Source organism: Anoplophora glabripennis, unplaced genomic scaffold (genome assembly GCF_000390285.2).
Source record: "Anoplophora glabripennis isolate ALB-LARVAE unplaced genomic scaffold, Agla_2.0 scaffold905, whole genome shotgun sequence".
Classification (NCBI taxonomy): domain Eukaryota; kingdom Metazoa; phylum Arthropoda; class Insecta; order Coleoptera; family Cerambycidae; genus Anoplophora; species Anoplophora glabripennis.
The window spans coordinates 91,239-117,871 of record NW_019417432.1 but is presented as its reverse complement, the minus strand read 5'-3'; the positions used below and the strand labels follow the sequence as shown (position 1 = coordinate 117,871).

At 32.5% G+C, this 26,633-nt stretch overlaps 2 protein-coding genes across 2 annotated transcripts; one reads left to right on the top strand and one right to left on the bottom strand.

Annotated features, from left to right (window-relative positions):
* Positions 1-2,197: 2,197 nt before the first annotated feature.
* LOC108914538 lies at positions 2,198-13,365 on the top strand. The gene is made up of 3 exons (XM_018720363.1): positions 2,198-2,451; positions 3,783-3,880; positions 8,198-13,365. The coding sequence occupies exon 3, from the start codon at positions 8,214-8,216 to the stop codon at positions 12,741-12,743; it is 4,530 nt and encodes a 1,509-aa protein (XP_018575879.1). The 5' UTR covers positions 2,198-2,451; positions 3,783-3,880; positions 8,198-8,213; the 3' UTR covers positions 12,744-13,365.
* A 4,203-nt stretch (positions 13,366-17,568) lies between these two features.
* On the bottom strand, positions 17,569-25,418 carry LOC108914529 (zinc finger protein 142-like). Its single transcript, XM_018720354.1, has 5 exons — positions 25,247-25,418; positions 24,856-25,155; positions 24,581-24,762; positions 23,669-24,283; positions 17,569-19,003 (listed from the first exon to the last, which is right to left on the bottom strand). The coding sequence occupies exons 1-5, from the start codon at positions 25,343-25,345 to the stop codon at positions 17,980-17,982; spliced, it is 2,220 nt and encodes a 739-aa protein (XP_018575870.1). The 5' UTR covers positions 25,346-25,418; the 3' UTR covers positions 17,569-17,979.
* Positions 25,419-26,633: the final 1,215 nt, after the last annotated feature.

Genomic DNA, 26,633 nt, shown 5'->3' with positions numbered 1-26,633 from the left:
CTACTTAATTGCATAAATTTCAAAGTTATCGAAAATGAAGAAATTAACATTTCCGAGTTGTACGAACAAATTCGTGGAAATGAACGGATACTTCAGCCTTCGTTTTGTGGAAATCGGTTAAATATTCTACAGTTCTTTGTACAGCGGGGTGGAGTAAACGTTAAGGATACCTTGGATAGGACGCCGCTGCATTTGGCCGCTGGGAGGGGCCACTTAGAAATGGTGAGGTTCTTACTAGAACAAGGTTCAAATATTAACGTTACAGACAAGAAACGTTGCACCCCGCTGTACGAAGCCGCGAGTGGTGGCCACCTGGAGGTTGTAAAATTCTTGGTGCAGCAAGGCGCAGACGTTAAAGGAAATGTAAGACAGGGCGGTAACGAATTGTACGTAGCCATATGGGGAAATCACGTAAATATCGTCACATATCTTTTGGAGAAAATTCTAGAGGGAGATGGTTTAGAACTTTTTGTAGAATCCGAATATTCCATGATTCCTTTCGCAGCCGCATATGTAGGCCGAACAAATATCCTTCATTTCCTTGTGCAAAGAGGCTTGGATGTCAATTGTAGAATAGGAAACAGAGAGTCTCTGATTTTTGGCACCGCAACAGGGGGACAATTAGAAACCGTCGAATATCTGGTGCAGCAAGGTGCCGACGTCAACAGCAAAGATATGTTTAATAACACCGTGCTTCATGCAATTTCAGAAAAACCTTCCTTTTATTTGCATTGCAAAGCTCTTGGTGAAATTAGGGATAGACGTCGATAGTAAAAACATGTATGAGATGACGGCCTTACATCGAGCCGCTGAAGCGGGCGCATTGGAAATGGCGGAATTATTAGTACAGAGTGGAGCAGATGTGAACGTTAGAGACAAAATAACAAAAGGACCGCTCTAAGCACAGCTACTTTAAAGGGTCACCTGGAAATCGTCAAGTTACTCACACAATATGGCTGATATTCATGTTAGACACTTACAACAATATCACATACCGCGCAGTTGCTTGTAAATCAGGGTCTGTTAGACATTGTTATGTATCCTGAAAGGTTTTGTACATACGTTATATTAAAAAGAAAGAGATAACTGCCGCTCGTTGCTACTACGTGTAGAACGTTTAAATAGCATTACATTTAGCTGTTTCATCAGATATGTCTGTTAAGTTTTGTCATCTTTAAGGGTCGGTCAGAGTATTGCTAGACACATAGGATATTATATTGTCTCAAGCGCCTTATTTCTGGCTTAGTTCTAGTTTTCTTTATTTAGATATTTTGCCACTTGTGAAAAAAATTAAACCATTGCACTATGGGCCAGGAAACTGAAAAAGTAACAAAAAGCGACTGCGGAGATGAGTTTAAACAATGTCTTGTCGTTATCTAAAGCTAAACTAGTTATTTTTAAAGTTTCATTTGACCAGCTACTCTCAATGTGGCAACGACTTAAACTTTTAAAATCATGTGGGAAACCAGCGATTTTACTTTTCAAATACTTCATTGGTACTGTTGTATTTCAACAAATCAAAAGTCTGCTATTACATCTCATCCATCATTTTACTTCGATAAATCATTGTAATAGGGCGCAAAGTACAAAAGTAAAAAACGGAGAAAATGGCGGAACGTTATACTCATATATTAGTGAATTTCGACGTTTTGACCACACTTTGGAAACAGAACTTCCCTAAACTCCACTACTTACTTATCCAAAGGAGCAATGTATCATTGGATTCCTTAAAGTGTGTAATTTAAAAAAAATCTGAGAACTTTTGCGAATATTCACATAATTCGAAGAATTCTAAATAAACCGTGACAGCGACCGTAAAAGAGGTTAACACTTTGAGCCATACAGTTTATTTCTTGATGGAACTTTTTTTAATGTGGCATCTAAGTATTTTCGGGATCACTGATTACGAATCAGAATTCAGAATTGTAAAATTCAGAATAACCGATCCAATATGGCGGACTAATAATTCAAAAAAAGTTTTTAATTTTCATGAAAATCAGTACCCGGGGGTTTTTCGAATCGGTGATTACGAATCAAAAGTCAAAATTGTAAAATTCAAAATCCAATACGGCAGACCAATACTTCATAAAAATTTTTAGTTTTCACAAAAATCAGTACTCGGGGGTTTTTCAGGTTGCTGATTACGAATAAAAAACCCCTCTGGACACTATTATAAGAAATATTTCAACTAGTTAATTGGATTTACAACAGAAAAAAACGATTTTTTTTTTCTAATAATTTATAATATCTATTAATTTATAATAAAAAACGACGAAATTTCAGCACAATCAGAGCATCTTCAGCATTTTCGTATGCCATATTGGATCCACCATTTTGAATTTCTTAACTTCGAATACGGATTTGAAATCAATGACTCCAAAAACCTTGGACTACCTACCACATTTCATTGCATTGGAACACTTGGCCACTTTTTCAGGTTCCTGGCCTCACGTATGTATATTTTGGAATGACTTATTTTAAATTATGTTTGACTGTTTAAATTAGTTTGTTTTGCTTGTTTCCATAATTAGTGACATGATTTTATTATTATTTAGGTAGATTTTAGAATTTGTAGTCGGCAAGGATCCAAGTTCATAGAATAATTTGAAACACATTTTTGACCATTCAGCAAAATAATCACGGTCTTTTAATTTCCTTAAGAGTATTATTTTCCTTCTCGAAAATTTTGGCCGAACCCCACTGAATTATAATATGCCCATTTTCCCAAGCATTTTTTTTTATTTTAAATGATTACATAATATTTAAAACAGTATTACAAATAAAAAGAAATGTTTAATTGTTATCTGAAGAAAATACATTTGTCCTGTTATTTTAAAATGGGGGATTATTTTACCTAATAATAACATTACTAAAAGATCAATTTGCAAGTTAATAAAATTTAATTTAATTTAATAATCAATGCAGATTACGATTTTCAAATTTATAAGAAAATAATCTCTTATTTTAAAACTTTAGCTATACAGGGTGTTACTTTGAGTGGAAGTCATATTTATACAGAAGTTTCCTTTGACCTTTAGAAACGTATATCAATAGTTAATTTTTTCAAATTCCGTCAAAAGCTATTTTTTTTTTAACCTTTTCTTACTAATTTTCATACCCTGCCGCTGGACAATTTAGTGTAACCTCAAATAATGGCTCGCTTTAGTCGCCGCACAAACAGTACTTTAACAACTAACCTAGCAAAAAACTCGAGCAGTAGTCAATAAAGAAAAATTAAATACACACAAATAAATAGTCGGTTGATGGCTTCCAGCGATGAAAAGTATTCAAATTCACAGGTGTACTGTCTCCAAATGCGGAACAACTGAGCCCCTTCGTTTGTCACCGTTGACTATCTCCCTTCACGTGCACTGTAGGTTGCCTACAATTCATGTATTTGTAATACACGAATATTACAGTGGCGACGTACACAAGTATTATATTAAAGTGCATTTTAAAAAACTAATTGTAACTCTACTATTTATTTGATTGAATAAAAGAATTTTAGATTCGTATTCAGGGGAGACGTACAATTACCCTTAAAAAACTGACCCCCTACTTAAAGTTACACCCTGTATAGTCGAAGAGGTTTATCAGAAACAGTAAATTGTAATATAAATTTGTATCAAATGTTAATTCTGTTATTTTACTTTGTATTTGTGCTGATAAGAATAATAAATAAATTTCATAAGTACACAATACATATGACATATTTTGATCAATAAATAAGATATTAATAGTAATTTTAAACCTTAGACATTCCCTGGTACTTTTTTTTGTAGTTGGGACCAATACTGGAAGAAGTACTGCCAAAATTGTGTGCCTCAACAGATTGAACTGAACACCAATTCTGCGTTTGTATTATGCAGATAAACTAATGGTAAGGGTAATATATTCCCTGTTTAAATTCTAAAAAGGGTTTTCGTTATCCATTTCTTAAAAAATTCAGCATTATATATTTTACAGATTATGATAAATATGATGAAGAATGTTATTTTTTTATGATTTATATCGTTCCTTTGATTAATTTTGACCGAAAAGTCTCGTGTGAATAAATTTAAAATATCTAAAACCATTTGTTTCCCGTTTGAAGTTATTTATTTGTGGCATTTGTTTTTTTCGTTATTTTTTGGGTATTTTACCCCTTGTTAATAAATTTAAAAATTAGTGAAACAAACCCTCTGGTAATTTAACTCATTAAAAATCCAGAATTTGATTTTTTGAGTATTTTTCAAATTGGACGCTCTGTATCGCAGAAATAAATTGTTTTAGGACTTATCCCGTTAAAAATGTTGGATTAATTAACGATATATTAAGTATTAAAGCTTGTCGACAACATACACACAAAGGAATTGATAAAAGTTGATCTTATTAAAATATATTGAACCGGTATAAAAGTGTCTAAAAGTTTTGGATGGTAATTTATCAATATTATCAGTAGTTACGATCTAATTTTTGCACCTTAAACAACCTATAAAGATATGGATGTGAATTATCAGTCATTATATGTAACATATTTTTAACATGAGTTAAGATATTGTTTGACATTGTTTATTGGTGGCATAATCTTTTATTTTTCGAAAGTTGATGTTTTTATTTCCAAAATCGATAATTGTGTTTAAGTCAGGGAGATTGACAACTTGTACAAATATCAAAGTGTAAAGAAGAAATAAAAATGAAAGCTTCGAAAATTGTTTAAATCTGCACACAACTGGTCAACTTAAGGAAGTAATAGAAAATAATGGAATATCATCACAACTATTTTATTTTAGTGACTTCAGTTATTGCTTTTATTATCGTTACTAATTCTTAGTATTTTTAAATGTAAATCATCCATTTTTTTGGTGACAGATTCTATTGAATGATTGTGAATGGCCCTTTATGATAATTACACAAATTTAATTCCCATTTCATACAAAATGCAGTTCTGAAAATTAATGAGGATTATACGAAGTGCATCAATAATAATGGCGGTCACATTGAGCATCTGTGACCATTTGTGTTTTAGTTGGTTTTTATTAATTAGGTATTAAAATTCTGTTAAGGTTAAGACTTGTTAAAGTTAAGAATGATTTTTATTATTATCATAAAATAAACGTATTCAAATTTTTCACTTTCACTAAACGTTATTTCTTTCTTAAAATACCTAGTTTGTTATAGGAAATACATTAATGATGATAAATAAACTTCTGTCAAAGTCGTTCGTTTGTTCCGCGTGCCTCGTCCATAGCCACTGCGATAAGTCAGACATAAGTTTCCCTCCTGTTTTTTTCAAAAATAGATAGTTTTAAACTGAAATAGGTATGTTGAAATGTCCTGAATCAAACAGTAACATATTATATATTTTTTAAAAGAGAAAAATTTAACGAAGCTAAGTAAGCACTAATATATAGGATGTTCCATTTAGAAAAAAAAAGTTTTTCTTTAATTTAGTGATTTCCGTTATTCAATTGTTTTTTCTAATACTGTATTATAAAAATTCATAAAAAAGCTAAATCTTTTGTATTAAAAACTTTTTTGTAATTTCAATAATAAACTCACAATAAGTTGTCAGAAATGTGACAGAATTTTTTAACCCGCTAGCGGATTAAAAAAATTATTACTTTAATTTATGGGAAATTTAATTCTAAAACTTTTCTTTCTCTTGTTACGTTTACAAAAAACTTTGTCGTTTTCAACAAAAACATGAATAATACGTATTGTAACTGTTATTTAAAATTATTGAAGATTCAGGGGCTTGGGGATGAATTTAAACTTCAAACTTGATGATCAGGAAAAATGTTGGAATAAGAATAATTTAATAGAAAAATAAACAATTTAAACAACAGAAATAACATACAATTTACACTGATAAGTTATAGAAAATGTTCAAAATTATCACCGTTTTCTCAGGCATAAATTTATTCTTGCGTAAATTTTAGTAATTGTTTGCTGAGTGTTTTGAAAATGGCCGGTAAGTTTTCATTTAGCGAACAAGTTGACATACTATTAGTGTTAGGTTTCTGTGAAGGAAACTACAGAAGTGTTGAGGAATATCGGAGAAGACTTCCAAATCATGTAATCCCCCAGAGAGAAACATTTTCCAATGTTGAAAGACAGGTTCGAGAAACAGCAAGTTTTTTAGTAACACTCCCAAAAAGTGCAGGAATTGTTACCGAATGATTTGGTTAAACCAGTGAATTTCTATCAGTTTATTTTACATTAAGGCATTAATTTTCAAAAGAAAATTCTCTTTACTGATGAATAACTCCTCGACATTTTCAACATGAGAGTTATTGTTTCCTTCTCTACAGGGAAGCTATGGCTAGTTTTTATTTGTCTAATTACAACTAACAACATGTAGTCTGAATCTATAGTCGTCCTCCTGAGCGGCTGGTTGGGTTTATATATGATTTATTATCAGCTAGCAACTCAGCATTCGATGTTCTATTGTCAACACAATAATAGGAGACACTTATAAGTAAAGTAGTAGTTATAAAATAATATATAAATAGCATGAAAATATATATACAGGGTGTTGGATAACATGAGTTTAAAATAAATGTTTGAATCAGTGTTATTGATCGGTATTTAATTGGTCCAGTTATTTACTGAATCGAATAAATGGCGAAACTTACTTAGAATTTCTCCAAAACACTCCCGGATCTACTTGACGAGGTGCCACTATAATTCAGACTGGAACATTGGTTTATGCGTGATGGAGCACCCAAGATTTTAGTAATATTGTTAAAGACTTTTTAATCCACCGGTATCCAAATAAATGGATTGCAAGAGGAAATAATTGCCCACAATTTAGTCTCCACGATCACCAGACCTCAACAGATGTGGTTTTTTTCTTTAGGAAATCTTAAACGAATTTGTGTATACCTCGCCAGTTGCATCTTGAGCATTAGAAACAATCAGCAGCTATTGGATAGAGTAAACTTCAATTTTCAATGAAGAATAAATTTATGCTTGAGAGAAGACGGTGATCATTTTGAATAATTTTTATAACAACGGTGCAAATTGTATGTTATTTCTGTTGTTTAAATTGTTTATTTTTCTATGAAATACTTTTTCTAACTTTTTTCCTGATCATCAAGATGGATGTTTAAATTCATAGCCAACTTTTGAATTTTCGATGATTTTAAATAACACAGCTACAATACGTATTATCAGTTATTCGTTTTTCCGAATTTCTATTAGATTTAATATATATACAGGGTGATCCATTAACGGTATCGAGCGGCTGTATATATGAAACTAGACGTACTACGATTATGAGGTAAAAAATCTATTAACAAATGCGACCAAAAGAAATTGATTTAAAATATTTTCAAGTTTGTAACTTCACCGCTAGAGGGCGCAATTGCTATAGTGTTACAGAAAATTGTCGGTTTTTCAAGATTTCGCTTATTTTCATCGGGCATAGCTTGCCTCGTTATAGAAACAATAATCTTTATAACTACTCAGATATTTGGAATAAATAAAAAAATGAAATATTACAGTTATCAAAATTTCAAACTAAAGCAATAATTCTTTTAAGGACAAGATTGGTATAATTTTACAATTTAATTTTGGCTTGGGTTATGTCAATGTTATTTAGAGAACTAAATAAAGGAGGATGTTCTAGCACAACCTCAATATTTTAGCAATAATTTGAAAACTAAAAAAGATATCGACCTCCAGTTTGTGTGTTTGTTTTCCATAATGGTCTATCGAGCCATGAAAAAAAACCTACATCGTTGCATTTAATTTTTTTAGTAAACAGAGACAATTACAAAACTTTTCTCATTAACGTCGTCTACCGTTGCGCGGGAAAATAATATTTTCATTCCTAATTTCAAGATAGCAGCTTTCATACTGACGTTGATATGGTAATAACAAAAAAAAAGTTCAAACAAAACTTGTGCAGGGTTTAATAGTGTATCTAAAAAATGTACTTGCAACTTAGGTTATATAAGCGAAATTTCGAAAAACCGACAATTCTCTGTTAACACTATAGCAGTTGCGCCCCCTAGCGGTGAAGTCACAAACTTGAAAATATTTTAAATCAATTTCTTCTGGTCGTATTTGTTAATAGATTTTTTACCCCATAATCGTAGCACATCTAGTTTTCTATATACAGCCGCTCGATACCGTTAATGGATCACCCTGTATATATGGATGTAGCTACAAAATTTGCAATAAAGTTAATTCAACTTTTTGTTTCTTGCAGTGTTGTCCTCACAAGAATGGAAAGTCAAACATACAAAAAAACGGGTACTGCTGGAAGTAAAGGAGTACAATTCCAAGTGAATTTGTTGACTGTCTTTCTTCTGAATGCTTTAAGATGGCTAACAGAATGGAGATTGTCAACTGAAGACAAGCGAGCTGGCAAATTCGATGACGTGGTCCTGCAATGGCCAGGGGGCGCCATATTGTTGCAGGCGAAACATAAAGAGAAAAAGACGGGGATCACTATGGAAGAACTGATGTCTACAAACTCAAAAAAGGACGATTTCAGTCTTCCCAAGTACTTCTTTTCTTACCAAGACATTAAAGGAGAATTTAAATTGAAAAATGTTATCATTTGCACTAATACTCATATCAATGAGAGGGCCTTGGAATTTTTAAATATTCAGGAAGACTCTTCTGATATTATGCTGCACTGTGAAGATAATTTTACATTTTATACATTGAAGGAGGAAATTTTGCCTGAATTAAAAGAAAAAACAAAGGATTATTGTAGGGAGAATTTGAAAAATAAAGGAACCCACGAATCAATAATCACTGACGAAAATCTGAAAGATTTTCTGACACACCTTCAATTATATTTCGAATATCCTGCAGGAAATTGCTTAGAGAAGGTTATTGAAAAATTACTAAGAAGGACTAAGAGGATTTGCAAAGTATCTCCTTCAGAAATACATGGTAAGATAATGCATTGGTTCCAACAGAAAGATGGTAAATGTTTGAATGAAATTTACGCGAAGGCGATGTTTTCTGACATAAGGAAGGATAGATATTGGCAGGAATTGGAGAAATATAATGTTTCTTTTCAACGTGGCATTCGGGATTTCCCAAATTCAAAAAGAATTTACCACATTATAGACGATGGAAGTTGTTTGTTGCAAGAAATAAATGTTTACCAGGCAGTACGAGGTATGAGACGGCATGTAATGTGTATCTTTCCCGATTATAGTATCGAAAATCAGAAGCAGCTAATTGATGGATTTGGGCATTACAATTATGTCTACTTAATAATAGTTCGCCCAAAATCGCTAAGGCGTATCAGTAACAAATTAAAAGAAATCCTAGACCAGTATGAGCATAAAAAAGTTATTTTATTGACAGAAGGGCATAATAAAGTGGCTCAAGAAATTAAATTAATCTCTAACAGTTTTGATGTTATAAGAGAATCCCCGACATTCCAAGATCTTTCGCAAGAGACACAGGATAATTTATTAAAGAAGAAAAGTGTAATTTTTCAAGATAAACCCTTTAACTTGAAGGAACTCTTTTTTCCTGAAGTTATGGAAAATTATAGCAAAGCTCTCAGTTCAGAAATATTGGAGAGACTAGTGAGAAATGAAGAGCTTAAAGTAGGATCAAAGTTAGGACTTTTGGAGGAAAATATTAAACATCAATATATAAACCGCATTTTTATCAGGAAAAATGAAGAGATAGAAGAAGGCAACATCTTCGAGGTGCGAGAGAAAATGATAATAATCTCTGACAGTGCGGGTGCGGGGAAAACTACGGTTCTCACTAAATTAGCAATAATTATAAAAGAGAAAAATCCACACCTGTGGATTCTCAAATTAGAACTTGGTCATTATACAAGGGTTTTAAAGGATTTGCTCGGAAAAGGTAAGAGAATAAATATATTGGAACTGCTCGATTCCCAAGAGGCAACCAAACTGAGAGGCCCATTAGAGAAGTTTGTCTTTTCGATGAACAATAAAGTGGTATTAATGTTAGATGGAGTAGATGAAATTGGCCCCAATTACACTGAACTCATTGTAAACTTTCTCGTCGATTGCCAAAAAGCTCCTAATCTGACTAAAGTTTTAGTTACTACCAGAACACATGTAGCTCAAAAATTGGAAAAGAAGTTACAAGTGGGGTCCTTTAAGTTGCAACCATTTACGGAGAGAAACCAATTAGATTTTCTTACGAGTTACTGGACTCACAATTTGCGGCTGGACCATACTGATCGAGAAAAGTGTAAGCAGTACGCTAATGCTCTGATGAGAAAAATGTCATCCTGGACAATAACGTCTCCTTGGGAAGGCAATCACTTTACCGCGATACCGCTGCAAGTGCGGATGCTGGCAGAGATTTTCCAGCAGGGCAGTGGATGTGAAGAGGAAGTGAATTGGAAAGGATGTAAGGAATTTTTAAAAGAGGACGATTTAGAACCAAAACTACCTGGAAAAGTGAATATTTCAAGATTGTACAAGATGTTCGTTGACAAAAAACAAAACGTTTTTATGGATAAAAACAATCCGAGTGGAAACACGGTAGTAACGGAAGCGTTAGCTTACTGGTGGGATAAGTGCCTTGACTACCACCAAACGCTAGCCTTGGACGCTATCCTGGATACAACTGAACGTGGACTTTTTACTCGTTTCGAAGAAGATGAAAAAAGTATAAGAGCAAGTGTGTTAAATATAGGAATTATAGAAGAAGTGAACAACAATCTTCATTTCATCCACAGAACGTTTGCCGAGTACTTTGTTGCCAAACGTTTGCTAAGAGAATTACGTCTAAACCAAAATGCAGCTTTTCAAAAATTCTTGATTGACAAAATACTAAAGCATTTAAAATATAAAATTATACTTCATTTTTTTGACAGTTTACTTCAGGACTGTTTGGATAACATACCACACAATATTTTCAAAAATTATCAGTCATTGTCGTATGAGATCGATGTATACATACACCGTTTTCCCTGCTTAGCTCACTATTTAGCAGTAGAAGGTTGCGTAGCTACACTTCAGCTGCTATTTAAATGCATAAATTTCAAAATCATTAGAGACAAACAAACTACCATTTTTGAATTGTACCAACAAATTCATGAAAATGACAAGATATTAAGATGTCGGTTTTTTGGAAATGAGTTAGATATTTTGCGGTTCTTTGTAGAGAGGGGTGGAGTAAACATTATAGATAGCAGAGAAATGACACCACTGCACCTAGCTGCTCGTGAGGGTCATTTAGGAATGGTGGAGTTCTTGGTTAAACAAGGTTCAAGCATTAACATTGAAAGGATAAGACATAACACCACACTGTCTGAAGCTGCAAAGGGAGGTCACTTGGAGGTCGTGAAATTCTTGGTGCAGGAAGGAGCAGACATTAAAGCAAATGTAAGATATGGTGGAAACGAATTGTACGTAGCCATATGCGAAAATCACGTAAATATCGTCACATATCTCTTGGAGAAAATTTTAGAGGGAGATCGTTTAGAACATTTTTTAGATGCAAAATATTCCATGATTCCTTTCGCAGCCGCATATTTAGGCAAACTAAATATCCTCAGAATCCTAAGGAAAGGAGGCTTGGATGTCAATTGTAGTATCATAAATAAAAAGTCTTTAATTGTTGCTGCTGCAATGGGAGGACAATTAGAAACTGTCAAGTATTTAGTGAAGCAAGGTGGCGACGTCAACAGCAAGGATATGTGTAATAACACCGTGCTTCGTGCAATTTCAGAAAAACCTTCCCTTATTTGCATTGCAAAGTTTTTGGTGGAATCCGGTATAGACGTTGAAGTCAAAGATAACGATTACGGGATGACGCCTTTACACCATGCTGCTAGAGCAGGCACATTGAATATGGTAGACTTATTACTAAAAAGCGGAGCAAACGTTAACACTAGGGACAAAATATGCAAAAGGACCGTTCTAAGCACAGCTGCTTTACAGGGCCACCTGGAGATTGTCAAGTTACTCACACAACACGGTGCCGACCTTCATAGTAGAGACATTTACGGCAATACCGCACTGCATTTGCTTGCAGAGCAGGGTCTGCTAGACATTATCAAGTACCTTGCAGAATTTGGTGCAGACGTTACTATTAAAAAAAATGATGGGTGCACGGCACTGCATGTAGCTCTTTTAAGCAATAAGTTGGAAGTTGCCAAATTTCTTGTGGATTGTAAATCAGATGTCAATTCCAAAGATAATGATGGCCGAACAGCATTACATTTAGCTGTTTCATTAAATGTGGGTGATGTTAAGTTGTTTCTTCTTTTGGGCGTCGGTCAGATTATTGCTAGACACATGGAATATGATGATGATAATGTCGACAAGATTGATCACATGTTGATCCATGCGACTGTTTCAGCAGAGTTGAACATTGTTAAATATCTTGTGGACCATGGGGCGAACGTTAATGACAGAGACAATACTGGCCACACGGTATTGTATTTAGCAATTTCACGTTTTGTGCAGGACTTTAAAAGGTACCCATATGAGTTATATTGTAATCAGTGTTTGAGTGTTGTAAAATTCTTAATTGAACAAGGTGCAAAAATCAACACCGAAAACTCTTTTGAAGACACGTTAATTGCACTAGCTAAAGAAATAAAACAGCACAAGCCAGGTTATTATAATGAAGAAAGTTTGGCACGCATTTTAAAAATACCTGTATTCAGGCTACTTGGTTTGAGAAATGATGAATCACAACTCACCTCTTCCAAAAAAAGCATATGTAGAATTCGTTTCCCTACAAGCAAAAGAAGGAAGCGAATCCATATTAGAAAGACTTCGAAACAATGAACAGAACTACTTGTATGGATGTTTCAGAGTAATCCAGAGTAATAATTAATGATGATAGAAAGTCATAGTAGAGTTTTCTGTTTGTTTCGATATTTTAGAATTCTTTTTTGTTGTAAGATGTATGAAATATGGCGTATTAGAGTGTTCATCCAGATGTTCTTTGTTTAAATAATTAAACATTCATTTACTCATTTTGAGTTTGGAAAGTGGGTTAAAATCTGTAAATTATAATAAACTATGGAGGCATTGACAAGGAACGATCAATTCATAAAATTAGAAGAAATGTTATTTTTGACATTAATTGAAAAACACGTACCTGACCTTGAAATCAACAATCAACCTTTCAAAAAAATATGCACTTTATTCTCATCACCTTCGATAAAAATTAACAAGGTAAATATAGCTACTATAAATAAATAACAGCTGTTTCTATAGTAAATGTTAATAGAACAAAATGTAAAATTGAAAATACTTAAATGAAATTTTCTAAAAGTCGTATCTATCGTAGTTATTTTTACGTTGGTTTTTGTCATAGTTGATATCAGAACAACAAAAATTCTTTGAAAAGTTACATTATTTTATAATTTCAATATCTCAATGTCTGGTAAGTATAAAATAGAATAAAACTACAACTAATGTATATTTTGTAGTAAAAATTATTTTACTTTTAGCCATCATAAATGATTACAAACCATGTGAGTACCGAACTTAGGCAACCAACATCGCATGATTAATACTGCCAAACAAAAGTCCCTACATCTTGGCTTCACCAATATTATGTATGTATGTATGTCGCGGCACTTAAGCCTCTTATTAGGCCCCTTGTACACCCTCCTTCATTACTCGAGTACTTTTCTTCGAACCATCCTATTTACTACACGGGTGGCTTGGTGGCAAAGTCTCGTCTAGTTTATGTATGATAGCATGGTCTTAAGTTACAGAGATTTTCTTGCTCTGTTCTCATTACCATTTATCGGGGACCACACGCGTGCGGCAAATGTTGGGCGACCCAGGTCTCTTGGTAGGCTGTCACAGCCACGTCCCCGAGCCTGCCTTAGGTCACCCATCCAAATTCCAGCCCACGTCCGTGATGCTTGTCTCGGCAGATCGAATTCCGCCGGCCAAGACACCCGGCTAGGCGGTCCCCCATCACCAATATTAATGCTTCGTTTACAAGGAACAATGACAAACCGTTACATCTACGCTCGAGATAATGAGATCGCTGATTGGTTGCATAGAATCTCGTAAAAAATTACACCAGTCACCAGCCAGTGAAACAGAATGTTGTGTTTTAATATAGTCTTGATCTTATTGTTTCAATTTTACCGAAATTTGCTAACCTGAAGGAAATAAAATTACTCGTCATGTGGCTTGTAATCATTTATGAAGGCTGTACTTTCAAGTTCTATATAATTTCTTGTACAGTTAATTATAATTAACTTATTTTTGTGAATAGAAAAACATGAACACCGAATTGAAAAGATCCTGACCAAACTGTGTTTCTTGTTCAATTAGTTTAAGTGAACATTTTTAATAATAATGTAAAGTAATAAGATTAATTCCAGTTTTTTGTTAAACCAGGGGTATGAATAGCAAACAAAATAACTAGGAAATCATCTCACTGTGATCATGTACATAGTATTAAGGCTAATCTTCAGCCATTCTTTAGAGAAAACCACTATTTTTGTATTCTTAAGATTATGTTTAAACATTCTATTTTATAATTGTAACGGAAATATAGAGATCAATGTAACTTATGTATATAGTTGATAAAATTATTAAAAAACTATACTTTGCGATATAATTTATTTGTTTTTTTTTTTGTTTCAATTAGTAGTTAAGACGTGATAAAATAAAAAAAATCTGAAATCACTGATTCTGTAATGCTTTTCAAGCAATGAATAACTTGATTTATTTAAGAACACGCTCCATAGAAATGTGGAAATGGTAAGAGTTTTTTAAAGTACATGAAAATTCCGCCTCGACTGCTTTTGTACGCTTAAGAAATAAAAGTACACATCCTATGTTTGAACTATTTTATATGGTATAAGTTTACAAAAAAAATTTTATTTTTGGAAATATTTAAGTATAATATAAATAACTGAAAAGTAATATAAAATGTTTTAAAGACAAACTTTTATTAAAATGCTCTAAAAAGAAAAAATAAACCAAGGGGTTCATAAAACCCCTAACGTGTAAACCCCAAACCCACAAAAGGGTTGAATATGGCTGCTCTATACAAGTGTCATCAGCAAAAGATTGATAAATAGACATGTACTATCTATAATCAGTGTGTTCACATTTTTTATGCGATTTAAAAGCTTAAGCTTAGAGCAACCATATTCAACCCTTTTTGCGGGTTTGTGGTTTACACATTATGGGTTTTGTGACCTTGGTTTATTTTTTCTTTTCAGTGCATTTTAATAAAAACTTGTTTTTAAAATCTCTTTATTTACTCTTCATTTATGTACACCTTTTATTTTTAGTTAGGAATATTTCTCAACCAATTTCCTGTCCGTGCCACTACTTTTGAGGAGACGATCCTGGCTGCAGAGTGCAGCATCAAGTTATTTCTATGATTTTAGTGTTGAACTGAAAAAGCATGCAAAATTTCAAAGTTGTCAGTTTAGAGGGAGTGGTTCAAATTTGGCTTGCAAGATTTCAACTAAACATACAAACACACGTGAAGTTAAATAATAGTTTGTAGAGTACCTAATTTCAAAATTTTTTTCTATATAACGAAATTGGGAATTAATTTCTATTAAACAGTCAAAAAAAAAAATCTTTTTTCAATGTGATGTATTTTGCAGGGAAAAAACACCGATTCTGTTATTGAAAAAAATGCTGAATTGACATAATTATTAGTTTAGAATTTTGCCTTAGATGTTGTACACATGTGTCAACAGAACTCTCCACGTCCAATGCATCGCCGTTGAACCTAAGGTCGTTTTGGATGTGTTTTGATTTTTTGGACTTTTTACTTTCCCCGATTTTGGAAAAGGTGGTGAAGACTCTGGCACCTTTCTGCGCTGTTGACGATTTTTAAACAATGAAGGGCATATGTTGTCATCGTCGCCTGATACGGCTTGTGACTTTTGGCGACTTCGAAAGGTTTTCTAGTTCTACCAAGTATTTTTATTGTTTTTCTTGGTGTTGTACTGTGTCAAAGTGTTTATTGAGTGTTTTTTTCTTCAAGTGGTTTATTATACACATACTATTAATCATAACCAACTTTTCTTGAATGATATCCTGTTGCGAGGCTACTTCATTTACATTAAATTATCTTTAATGCGCATGTTCAGTAACATTGATATAACTTTAATTTATTAATTACTATAAGTCAATATTGTTCTATAAATATATAAATATAAATTCTATAATTCATTTAGTGTCACTTGGGGTTTGAAACTTCTTAAATATTTCTAATATTGCCAGGATATCGTCATATTTAAGGTCATGACAAAAAAGCTATTTTTTGGCACTCCTGTCCAAAATGCATAAAGTCGAAAATCGATCTAGTAAAAATATTGCGAAATCCTTCACGACAATGTGCACTATGGAGTTGCCTATTATTTGGCGTATATAACGTCACTACTAAAAAGGTCTATTTTGGCATCCAGACGGTGTAGCGTTTCATAGCATGCGCTGTCGGCATCGACTGGTACATATGAGGCGTTTTGACGGCACTTGTGGTTTCTGCAAGGAAATGAAAACTAGAAACTTTTGAAACATGGGCAAAAAAGTAGTTTCCCGCCCTGTTATGTAATGATTCGTTTATGAATTCCTAGTGTTTTGGCAGGAATTGCACTTTCTACAATGCTTTTTGAAAGTTTGAAGAAATTTTTAGAAACATAGGTGAATTTCAGACACTAGTATTGTCCAAAAGACCTGAAATTTTTATTCATATTGGGTAAAAATAGTATAATAAAAGTAAAAGAAAAAAACTATTTTTTAATTTTTTAGATAACAGCGATTTTTGTTGCAGTAAACAGAAATAGGAACTTGTTACTTAAGTTTTGAAATAAGCTGCAAATTAATGAAAGATTAAGAATTTTAAATTTTATTATTGACAAAAGATAAATTGTTGATTTTTGCTATTGGCGCCTTTTTTAAAATTATTTTAATTTATAACAAATTTATTTTAGTGCAAGGTAAAATAAAAGTATAAAAAAGATATACTTGTTCTATGGCACTAAAATCGATTTAATCTACTCCTACTATTAGTTACAGTGTTACAGAGTATTTAGGAGATTTATAATCTAACTAAAACTGATCCTTTTGCTTTTTTTACAGTTTGGACCAACTTGTCTCTATTTAAACATTAAGGGCTACTGAAATGTTTCTAAGTGTTATTTAGCAGAACCAAGTGTTACACGAAAGAATGTTTTCATTGTTGAGCAATATTTTTTAAATAATGGTTTGGCAGCTACAGTTTGCAATTTTCGTACAAAATATGGAACTATTCACAGAATAGTGATTTAACTTCATCAACTATGAAGAGATTAATTGAAAAATTCAGGGAGACTGGATCAATCAGTGATCTTAAATAATATCTAGCAATCCTTCAAGAAGTCGTCCAACACAAAACATCAGAGCAGTTCACGAGAGTTGCTGAGAGTCCAAGAATATCAATTCAGCGTATTCTCTCGAAAGACTTGCGTCTTCATGCTTACAAAGTCCAATAGACTCAAGAACTGGGCCTACTGACCACGCAGAGCGAAGCAAGTTTGTTGAATGGATTATGGAAGAAGATATGTCACAATCCATAACAATGAGTATGGAATATTACAAAGGAATATACATTAACGATAAATAATTGTTATTTTATTCATATTTTTGTTGATGATACATTATGGTAGGTTTCAAAATTAAAAATAAACAAAACATAACTCACTAATCCATCTTCAAGAATATTTCAATTAAAGTTTTTGGCCAGAAGCCACTAACTTAGTTAACTACAACTAGCTGTAGTTTGACATTTTCGCAAGAAAGTAAATTAACATGGTTTGGTCGAGTTTGCCGAACCAGAAAATTGTACTTGCGAGGAGATAGGTTTGGATCGAGTTAATTTCTCTGTCCTTGTCTGATTATTTCGTCTCGTACCTTAATCTGTCAACATCAGTCATTTCACTTTCATAATAACAAATGTAGATTCAAATCTCAGGAAAATCCTTGTGCAATATTTGAAGTCGTAAAGGTTTATCTTGAATTCAGTAAGTCATTTGAAATATATCGATTATATATTCATATCTTTGTGTTTTAGTTCATGATTTTTTAGGGACTTTTTATACCTTGTTTCAAAATCGCACGTATCACACTTGTATGTTTGCACGGCAGAGAGGTCTTCGTGTATCAGTCGATGCGATTTTATGCTGCTCTTATATTTGGTTTCGTAATCACACAAATCGCATGTGTACATTTGCGTCTCGGAACGGTCTCTGTGTTTCAAATGATGCTTTATTAAGGCTCTCCTGTACTTAGTTTCATAATCACATTTATCGCACTTGTACAAATCCGTCTCGGAAAGGTCTTTGTGTTTTAACAGATGGGATTTTAAGGCGCTCCTATATTTTGTTTCGTAATCACATTTATCGCATCTGTACCTTTGTTCCTCCGAAATGTCTTTGTGCTTTTGTAGATGAGCTGTGAGGTTCTTTTTGAATTTGGTTTCATAGTCACACTGATCACACGTATATGTTTGCGCATTGGCAACATCTTTGTGTCTCAACTTGTGCATCGTGAGGTAGCCCTTCTGGTTCGATTTATAATCACACTGATCACACTTGTATATTTGAACTTCTGAATTGTCCCTGTGCAACATCTGATGGCGCACCAGGCTTGCCTTGTGCTTAGTTTTAAACTCGCACACATCACACTTGTACATTTGAGTCTGAGAACAGTTTTTGTGTTTTAATTGATGACTCGTCATGCTCTTTTTGTACTTGGTTTCAAAATCGCACAAATCACATTTGTACGATTGCACCGCAGAAAGATCTTTGTGTTTCAATTTGTGAGACGGTAGATTTCCTTTGTACTTGGTTTGAAAACCACAAATATCGCATTTGTAAGCCAATACTTCGGAGAGCTTTTTGTGACTCAGTTGATGGTATGTAAAATGGCTTCTGATCCTGGTTTTATAAGTACACTTATAACACTTGTATATTCGTGTGTCTGAAAAATTCTCTTGCTTCGACTGATGAGATTTTAGATCTTCCTTGGCTTTGCAATTGACATTTTCACCATCACATGGAGGAGTATCCCTGAAAACAATATAAATTGTGTGTAATAAAGCTGAATCGCTTGTATGGTTCATTATTAAATAAATACTACATATAATTAAACTATTTGCAATTATTTTAAGGTTATCAAACTTTCATTATTATTTTGGATGCCAAGGCCTCTATTATCTATTATTACACTGCACTCTATCGAAAACATTGGACGACGTTAAAAAATACTGATTTATTTCCCTGGTGTTTTAGTTGAAATTCTTTGAAATATATAATGTAGTTGGCCTTTTCCAAATGGTCCTAATGCGAAGAAACTGATAAGCAAAAGAAAAAAATACAATAGAAAATTTTCCAATTCCTAAGAAATACCGATTAAAAGTATTTACTGGTAATTTACATATCAATATTTAACTACGTTTAAATCAGGTTTTGAAAATTTACAAAATAAACTGCATATTTAAATTTTTGTCCAATTATTTTACAGTACAGTCTATTTTCAGAAGGTTTGTTTACAATTTGCCTGGAATTAACGTTTGTCAGCTTTTACATATATCTAGATGACAACCACGATGCGATGGTCAGTTAAGGCAGCTTCTAGATTATTCCACAGGGTGCTTCAGTCCTAATGTCATTAATTTTAATCACGTATTCGAAAGGCCTAATAAAGATAAAAAATAAAAAAAAATTTTTACTCGACTTTTTCAAAAATAACAAATTACCTCTCGATACAAAACAATCTTTATCAACGATGGATACAAGCTAAATCATTCAAGGATGCAACTCATCGAATTTAATCTTCAAATACGTATGATATACTTTGCCGTGTTACTGACTGTAAATCGAAGATAAAAGACAATCTATATGAGTGAATTTATTTAATTATACGACTATATGCAAAAGGTCAATCTGAAAACTGAATATGGATCCCGCAGATATCAATGTGTAACTTTTGTATTAATTGTTTTCAGGTCCATGTTCATAGGAAGACTTATTTTTAATAAAAGATCGATAAAATTAATCGTTTCTGAGAAAAAATGTTTTTAATGTTTATTTAATATTATTCTTACATTTCATAATTTTTATTAACTAATCTGTCCAAATAATTATAATTTGGATACTTACAACCATTTAAAACAAAATTTTCTTTTATCTGCCGCTCAATTTATACTGCAACATGTACCTAAACTACATTAAACTGTTTTTTTTTAGGTTGTCCACAAACATAAGTTACCTTACCTTTTCGGTTACTGTTACTGAAATAAAAGCAACATTTTTTAAGTTTATGTGATCTTTAAATTAAGTTGTTTGAAAAAAACGATAACGTATTTTCTAATAAAAAAATGCACCTTGCATGTTTTAGAGCTTCAAGAGTTTTGTAAATTTTTTTTCAATATCAATATTTTTCAAAAATATTTTAAAAACTGAGCAGAAATACTAAAAACGGCTATAAATCCATCACCCCTAAAAACTCTCTAACAAGTAAGAATAACAATGCATAAATTTGTCTCCAGATACTCAAAAAAATACGAAAAAAATATTTAAAAGCATTTTCAATATATCACGAGAACATGATATGTACCACCTCTCTTTATAGTACATACATACAGGATGTTTGTAAATAAGTGTGAAATATTTTAGGGGGTGATTGTCGAAGTTATTTTGTAAAAAAAGTTTGTATAAACGTAGGTCGAAATATGCTTCGTTTCCGATATACAGACTGTTTAAATTTTAATTTTTTAATTATATATTTTTAATTATTTCAGAGTTTTAAAGATAATCAGCCCTATGCTGTATGAACATTGACTTCATATCAAGGTTGAAATTATAAGAAAAAATGACATTTAGACAGACATTTCAATAAAAATGGAGGTTTACTATGCTGTAAAAAACAAATTGATTGAAATTTGTCAAGGGTTTGAAATGATGTCAAGTAACCTTGAAAACTTCAAAAGTTGGTATGCACTAAAGCAGAAATTGATATAAAACTGCAGATCAAGGTTGACAAATGTCAAGAATTGTAACGGAAGTCGAAAACCTTCACGTTACGAAACTTGAAACCAATTTAATCAACAATTCTTGTTGCTCCAGCTAGGGTAGCACAAATAATTTATTCCCGTGCAATATTACATAACCTGTATATCCTTTGATATGAAAATTTGGATGATTATAATGGTAAGTGTAGCATTACTTCGATTTAACAAAGGTATAATGTTAATTTTATTTTAGAAATGTTGAATGATGATGAAAATGACGAATTAGAAGAAGATAATTATACATATAGATTATAAGAAGAAATAATTTTCAGAAAGGCCGTATATTATAGGAAATAGGCTAATTCAAAATTAATAAAAATATCCATATGAAATAAAATATTTTTAATTTAATATTTAAGTGTTTTTAATTACTTATAGATTTTAACAAGTTTTCTAATGCCACATTCAAAATAAATATACTATTTTTTAAATAATTGTTATAAGTTTTTTTCTAACATTTCGATGTGACTCCTTAACATATCATGCGACTCAAATGGTTTAGCTGAAAATGCAAAATAATTAATAATAAATAATAAAAAATTAATGTAAAAAGTTTCATACTGAAAGATTTTCCTAGATCTCTATAACTTGGGGGTGCCCATATATTAAATTTTTAATAAAACCTCCAAAAGTTTTTTTTTCAGATTTGTTAAAATTTCAATTACAGCAATGCCATCTCCACTTAATTATTCTTATTATTAAGTGAATTTTCCTAGCTTTAGCTTTTACTTTGGTTCTTTTTCCAAAACCCAACTCTGGAATATTTACACCTGAACACGAGGCAAACAATCCAGGAATGTTTGCATATTTTTCTTCTATGTCGGTAAGGGGCTTTTTATCTCTTATTTTTCCTTTTAGCTATATGGGATTTCCATTCTATAAATACCTGTAATTTAAAATATACTTAGTAATTATATTTAAAAGTTGCAATTTAGTATCTAATACATATTATAAATACCTACTGTCATTTTGTATTTTTTAAGTGTAGGTAAATACTTATAATACGATTTATACAAAGAGCAATAACTGATAAGTATGTTCACAAGCAAAATATTTTGTTGACTGGTAAATTCACATAAGCTTAGTGCTTACTTATTTTTAAGTTCCCTTACCTTTTTCGATCCTTCTGCATTTTTACTGCTCCTCTCATTGCATTCACCTCTTGAGAAATACGTTCCCAGGCTTTCTCTTCTTATCATTTTATTATATCCGTCTGATCAATAATTATTTCCAAAAATTTTGTATATTGCGAACGGGTGGCTTTTTTTGATGGGATATATTTAAAAGTAACAAATAAGTCTAGAAATTGTTTTGTTAATTTTATGTTGTGATATTTACCGTTTATATGCAATTTATAAATTCAGAATAACAAAACTGATGATTAAGAATATAGATATAGATAAAATATTTGACTGATGTCACCGTTTCTGTTCATATAGATTGTTTCCATAATTACCGGTATCTCCCTATAGCAAATAGCGACGTTGGCACAAATAAACTTGAAATAAATTTCAATCAATTTTAATGTCAAGGTATTGTAATCAAGTGTTCTTAGTGCATACCAATTTTCTCCAAAATTGAAGAACAAATCAATTTTCATTGAAATCACTTCAAGGTTGATATTAATTTCAATGTTTTTACAGCATAGGGCTGAATATCTTTAAAACTCTTTGAAATAATTAATAAAAATATAAAATTAAAATTTAAACACTCTGTATCTCGGAAATGAAATATATTTCCAATTACGTTCATATGAACTTTTTTTCACAAAATAACTTCCGCAACCACCCCCTAAAATATTTCGCACTTATTTACAAACACCCTGTATATCTCCCTATTATCTAATTTTGTAAAGAATTCTCACACCGAGATTTAATGATTTCAAAAATTTTGAGTTTTATTTAAAAAAATGTTTGACAATATTTTTCTAGAATCGCTATACAGGGTGTTTCATAAGTACGGTTCATAACTTCAGTACACAATTTCCTAAAAATGTGGCCGGAAACGCTTAAATTCTGAGATACAGGGTGTTGAAAATTTAAAAAAATATATTAATATTTGAAATAAATGTGGAATATTGCACGATGGAAAAGAGCTGTTTTTAGTATAAAGCAAATATTATTATTTATCTGCCACCAGTGGTGTAGTTAGGCGTGAGTCAGTCGACATTTTCATCATAAAATGTAGAATGCCAATGGATTTTTAAAATTTTTCTTATTTTTGGACTCGCCTAATATCTTACGACATAAAAGTTGTCTTGAAGTTTTTGCCTTCACTACAGCTGTCTAAGTAGTGGTGTTTCTGCACTATGTACAGAAATCGGTGTTCGAGATCATCGCTCCGCAAACTCCGCCTCCGCTCAGCCATCATAATGACCGACAACTTCCCGCTGACGGGCCACAAAGTGATAACGTGACACTGCCTAATTGAGTAAATTATTAGGTATTCAGATATACAGGGTCGGAAAGGTCCCCATGGTTCATCGGCCGTTACGTGAGAGCGATAAAGTAAGTCATAGAAATCCGTGTGATAGAGAAAGATGGGTATAATGAAGGCGTCTAATAGTCACAGCCCATTTCGCCCTTCCACAAATAAGAAGTGGATCTTATTTGTGGAAATTGTAATTTGCAAAATAGAAAGTTAAAATAGGAGTTTATCGCACCTGTACAAATCCGCCTCAGAAAGTTTTTCATGTTGGAACTGATGTATTTTCAAGGCACCCTTATACACGGTCTCGTAATCACATTTATCACATTTGTACTTTTCGGAAATGATATTGTGTCTTCTATGTAGATGAAATATAAATTCCCTCTTGACCTTGGTTTCATAATCACAGTGATCACACATGTACTTTCGCATATAGCACTTATGACGTCTGAGGTGGCCCTTTTGACTGGATTTATAATCACACTTATCACACGTGTACATTTGAATCTCTGAAATATCCTTATGTAACGTCTGATGGCGTAGGTGGCTTGCCTGGTGCTTAGTTTTAAAATCACACACATCACACTTGTACATTTGAATCTGGGAACAGTCCTTGTGTTTTAATTGATGACTTATTATGCTCTTTTTGTACTTTGTTTCGAAATCGCACAAATCACACTTATATGATGACACCTCAGAAAGATCTTGGTGTTTCAACTGGTGAACTTTTACATTGCATTTGTATTTGGTTTGAAACCCGCATATATCGCATACAAATAATTTTGAGTGTTGCGATTTTGGACCCTCCTTGGCTGCTTGGTCAACGAGTTCTTCGTCATAGAGAGTATTACTGAAAAAAGAATACGTATATAAATTCCTAAAAGGCCGAGCTTGATTGGTTTTCAAATGAATCGTACAAGGCGTTTTGTTACGTTGCAAATCAATAGGTTTTTTGCAGTAGTTTCCGTCAGGAGCACGTACGATTTAAATTTATTGTTCGAGTCAATCTCAAACTCTGACAGATAGTTCGTTGTTCTTTAAAAAATTCAAACGAGCCTCAATAAAATGTCTGCACAAAAGATATTATAGAAGTATCTATGTCAAAAAATATCCTTAAATTACTGAGACTAATTCCTTTTAAACTTACTTATCTTCATCTTCAGATTTTACTTCAATTTTTTCAGTGATAATATGAAATGAATTTTCTACCGGCCTGTCGTCATAAGTGCCCTTCTCTGTATCTGAACAATCCCTTAAGAAACTACTGTGGATTCTCAGCAAATCAAGACAAACTGCACATATAACTGGTTCTTTGGTCGAGTTAAAATTCTACAAAAGAAAAAACTATCACATCTTGAAGTCAATACTACATAAACAACAGAGTACAGAACATATATTTCTGAAAAAACAAACTGTACATACCACTTCCGGAATATATTTATGAATCATGTCAGTACCCACGTCTTTTACTGATGTGAAATTACAACTGGTTATCTGCATACATAACCGACAAATTCTCTCATCTTCTAATATTCCTCTTAAATGTTCTTTATGTCTCTCTTTAAGATAAATCTCTTTTAAATCGATTGGCGCAACAATTTCGGAATTAACATAAGGAAAAATACTATCCTCTGTGTCCATACACCTCGACTTGAAATGGAACGCTGCAAAAAGTTTTGAGGAACATGCATTGCACATTACAGGCTTATTATCTTCAAAATCCTGAAATTTTTATCATTATGAAAAAAAAACTTCCCAAGTTTAAAAAATGTACAAGATGTATAATGTTTTTACATTTTACGATTTTTCTTACCAGTTTCAATAGAAGAACCTCTAGAACTTCTCTAATAGTTTCTTCTATTACTTTGAAATTCCCATCAGTTATGATGTTGTGGCAAAGCCTACAAAACATTTTCACAAAGTTTCCGATTTATATTTTATTATTATTACAATTACGTATACTTTATACTTATCAAATCTAGGCTATTACGTCAGTGCAAAAAAATCTACATTCATGGGAGAATCGAATTAAAATAATTCGAATGATTTGATGATCGAAGTAATCGAATTATTTCGAGATTTTTTTTTAATATCTCGAGATAATTTAGTAGTATTAAAAGTCGTGGCTCACTAGTGCATAATATTGCACAGCTACTGTTCCAGAGAATCGAATTATCGAATCGAGTGATGTTATGCGGACAGACGCACGTGTAAACAAATTGTTTCACGATTTAAAAAAAAATACCCACAGGTATTGCATATATTTGCAAAAAATGTTTTTGCACTAGTCTTAAATAATAATGTATGGATGTGGCCGCAAATGATAAGTTCCCTATTTTAGAAAAATATAAAAACATTAGAATTGAATAAATCACCCAAAAAATAATTTCATAAGATTTGTTTTTTTTTTGCAAAAGGTATATTTTTTGTTCTGAAAATTTAAAGATTTTGTTTCAATAAAGCGTTTTTGTTGAAAATATTGTTTGTTTTGTATTTCATGCCACTTCCTTAAATAAAACATTTTTTTACACATTTTTTGTCCGCCTTCGCCTCTCTATGCCAAAAGATGAGTTTCAATTAAAATAAATGGGTGTCCATATTTGCCCCACACATAGGGGCGATGGCGGACAAGCTTTAATAGAAAAAAAAAAAAAAAATAGTGGGGATAAAATTTTTGCATATTTTACTTTTCGTATCGCATAATATTCTAGACTAGAGATGAGCGATATTTCGACACCGGTGAATTAGAACCGGTGATTTCAAAATCACCGGTATTCCCGGTTACCGCAATTTTAAAATAACCGGTTTGCAGTGACTACGTCGGGTATTTGCGATTTGTGCTTGCTATTTCATTTCAGTGATTGTTGACCGGCGATGGAGTTCAGTGCGAACAGCCGAGCTGAGCGGACGTGCTTGTTTGTGAGGTGAAGTGATTGCAACGAGCAAAATCTACCTGCCTTTATTAAGGCTACCTGGAAAGAATCCCTTTCTTTCCTTTTAATCACCGACCTAATCCCCGGCTAAGCATAGAGGCCGTCGGCATCTTTGTTCAGGTACCTGTCCCGGGGTTATGCCCAGGTAAGTTTTAACTTATTTATCAGTTATTTGCATTACTTTAAAATACATTTCTTTAAAATTGCGACCCCCGACAAACAATATACCAGACAGACAAATACACCAAAAGACACGTACGCCCCCGT

Bases quoted from the DNA above. Each gene is read 5' to 3' on its own strand.
- LOC108914538 (XM_018720363.1), top strand. From the start codon at position 8,214: ATGGAAAGTCAAACATACAAAAAAACGGGTACTGCTGGAAGTAAAGGA.
- LOC108914529 (XM_018720354.1), bottom strand. From the start codon at position 25,345: ATGTTTTGTAGGCTTTGCCACAACATCATAACTGATGGGAATTTCAAA. The intron at 25,156-25,246 runs GTAAGAAAAATC...TAAAAATTTCAG, and splicing joins AGGTTCTTCTATTGAAACTG to GATTTTGAAGATAATAAGCC. The intron at 24,763-24,855 runs GTATGTACAGTT...TTTCTTTTGTAG, and splicing joins ATAAATATATTCCGGAAGTG to AATTTTAACTCGACCAAAGA.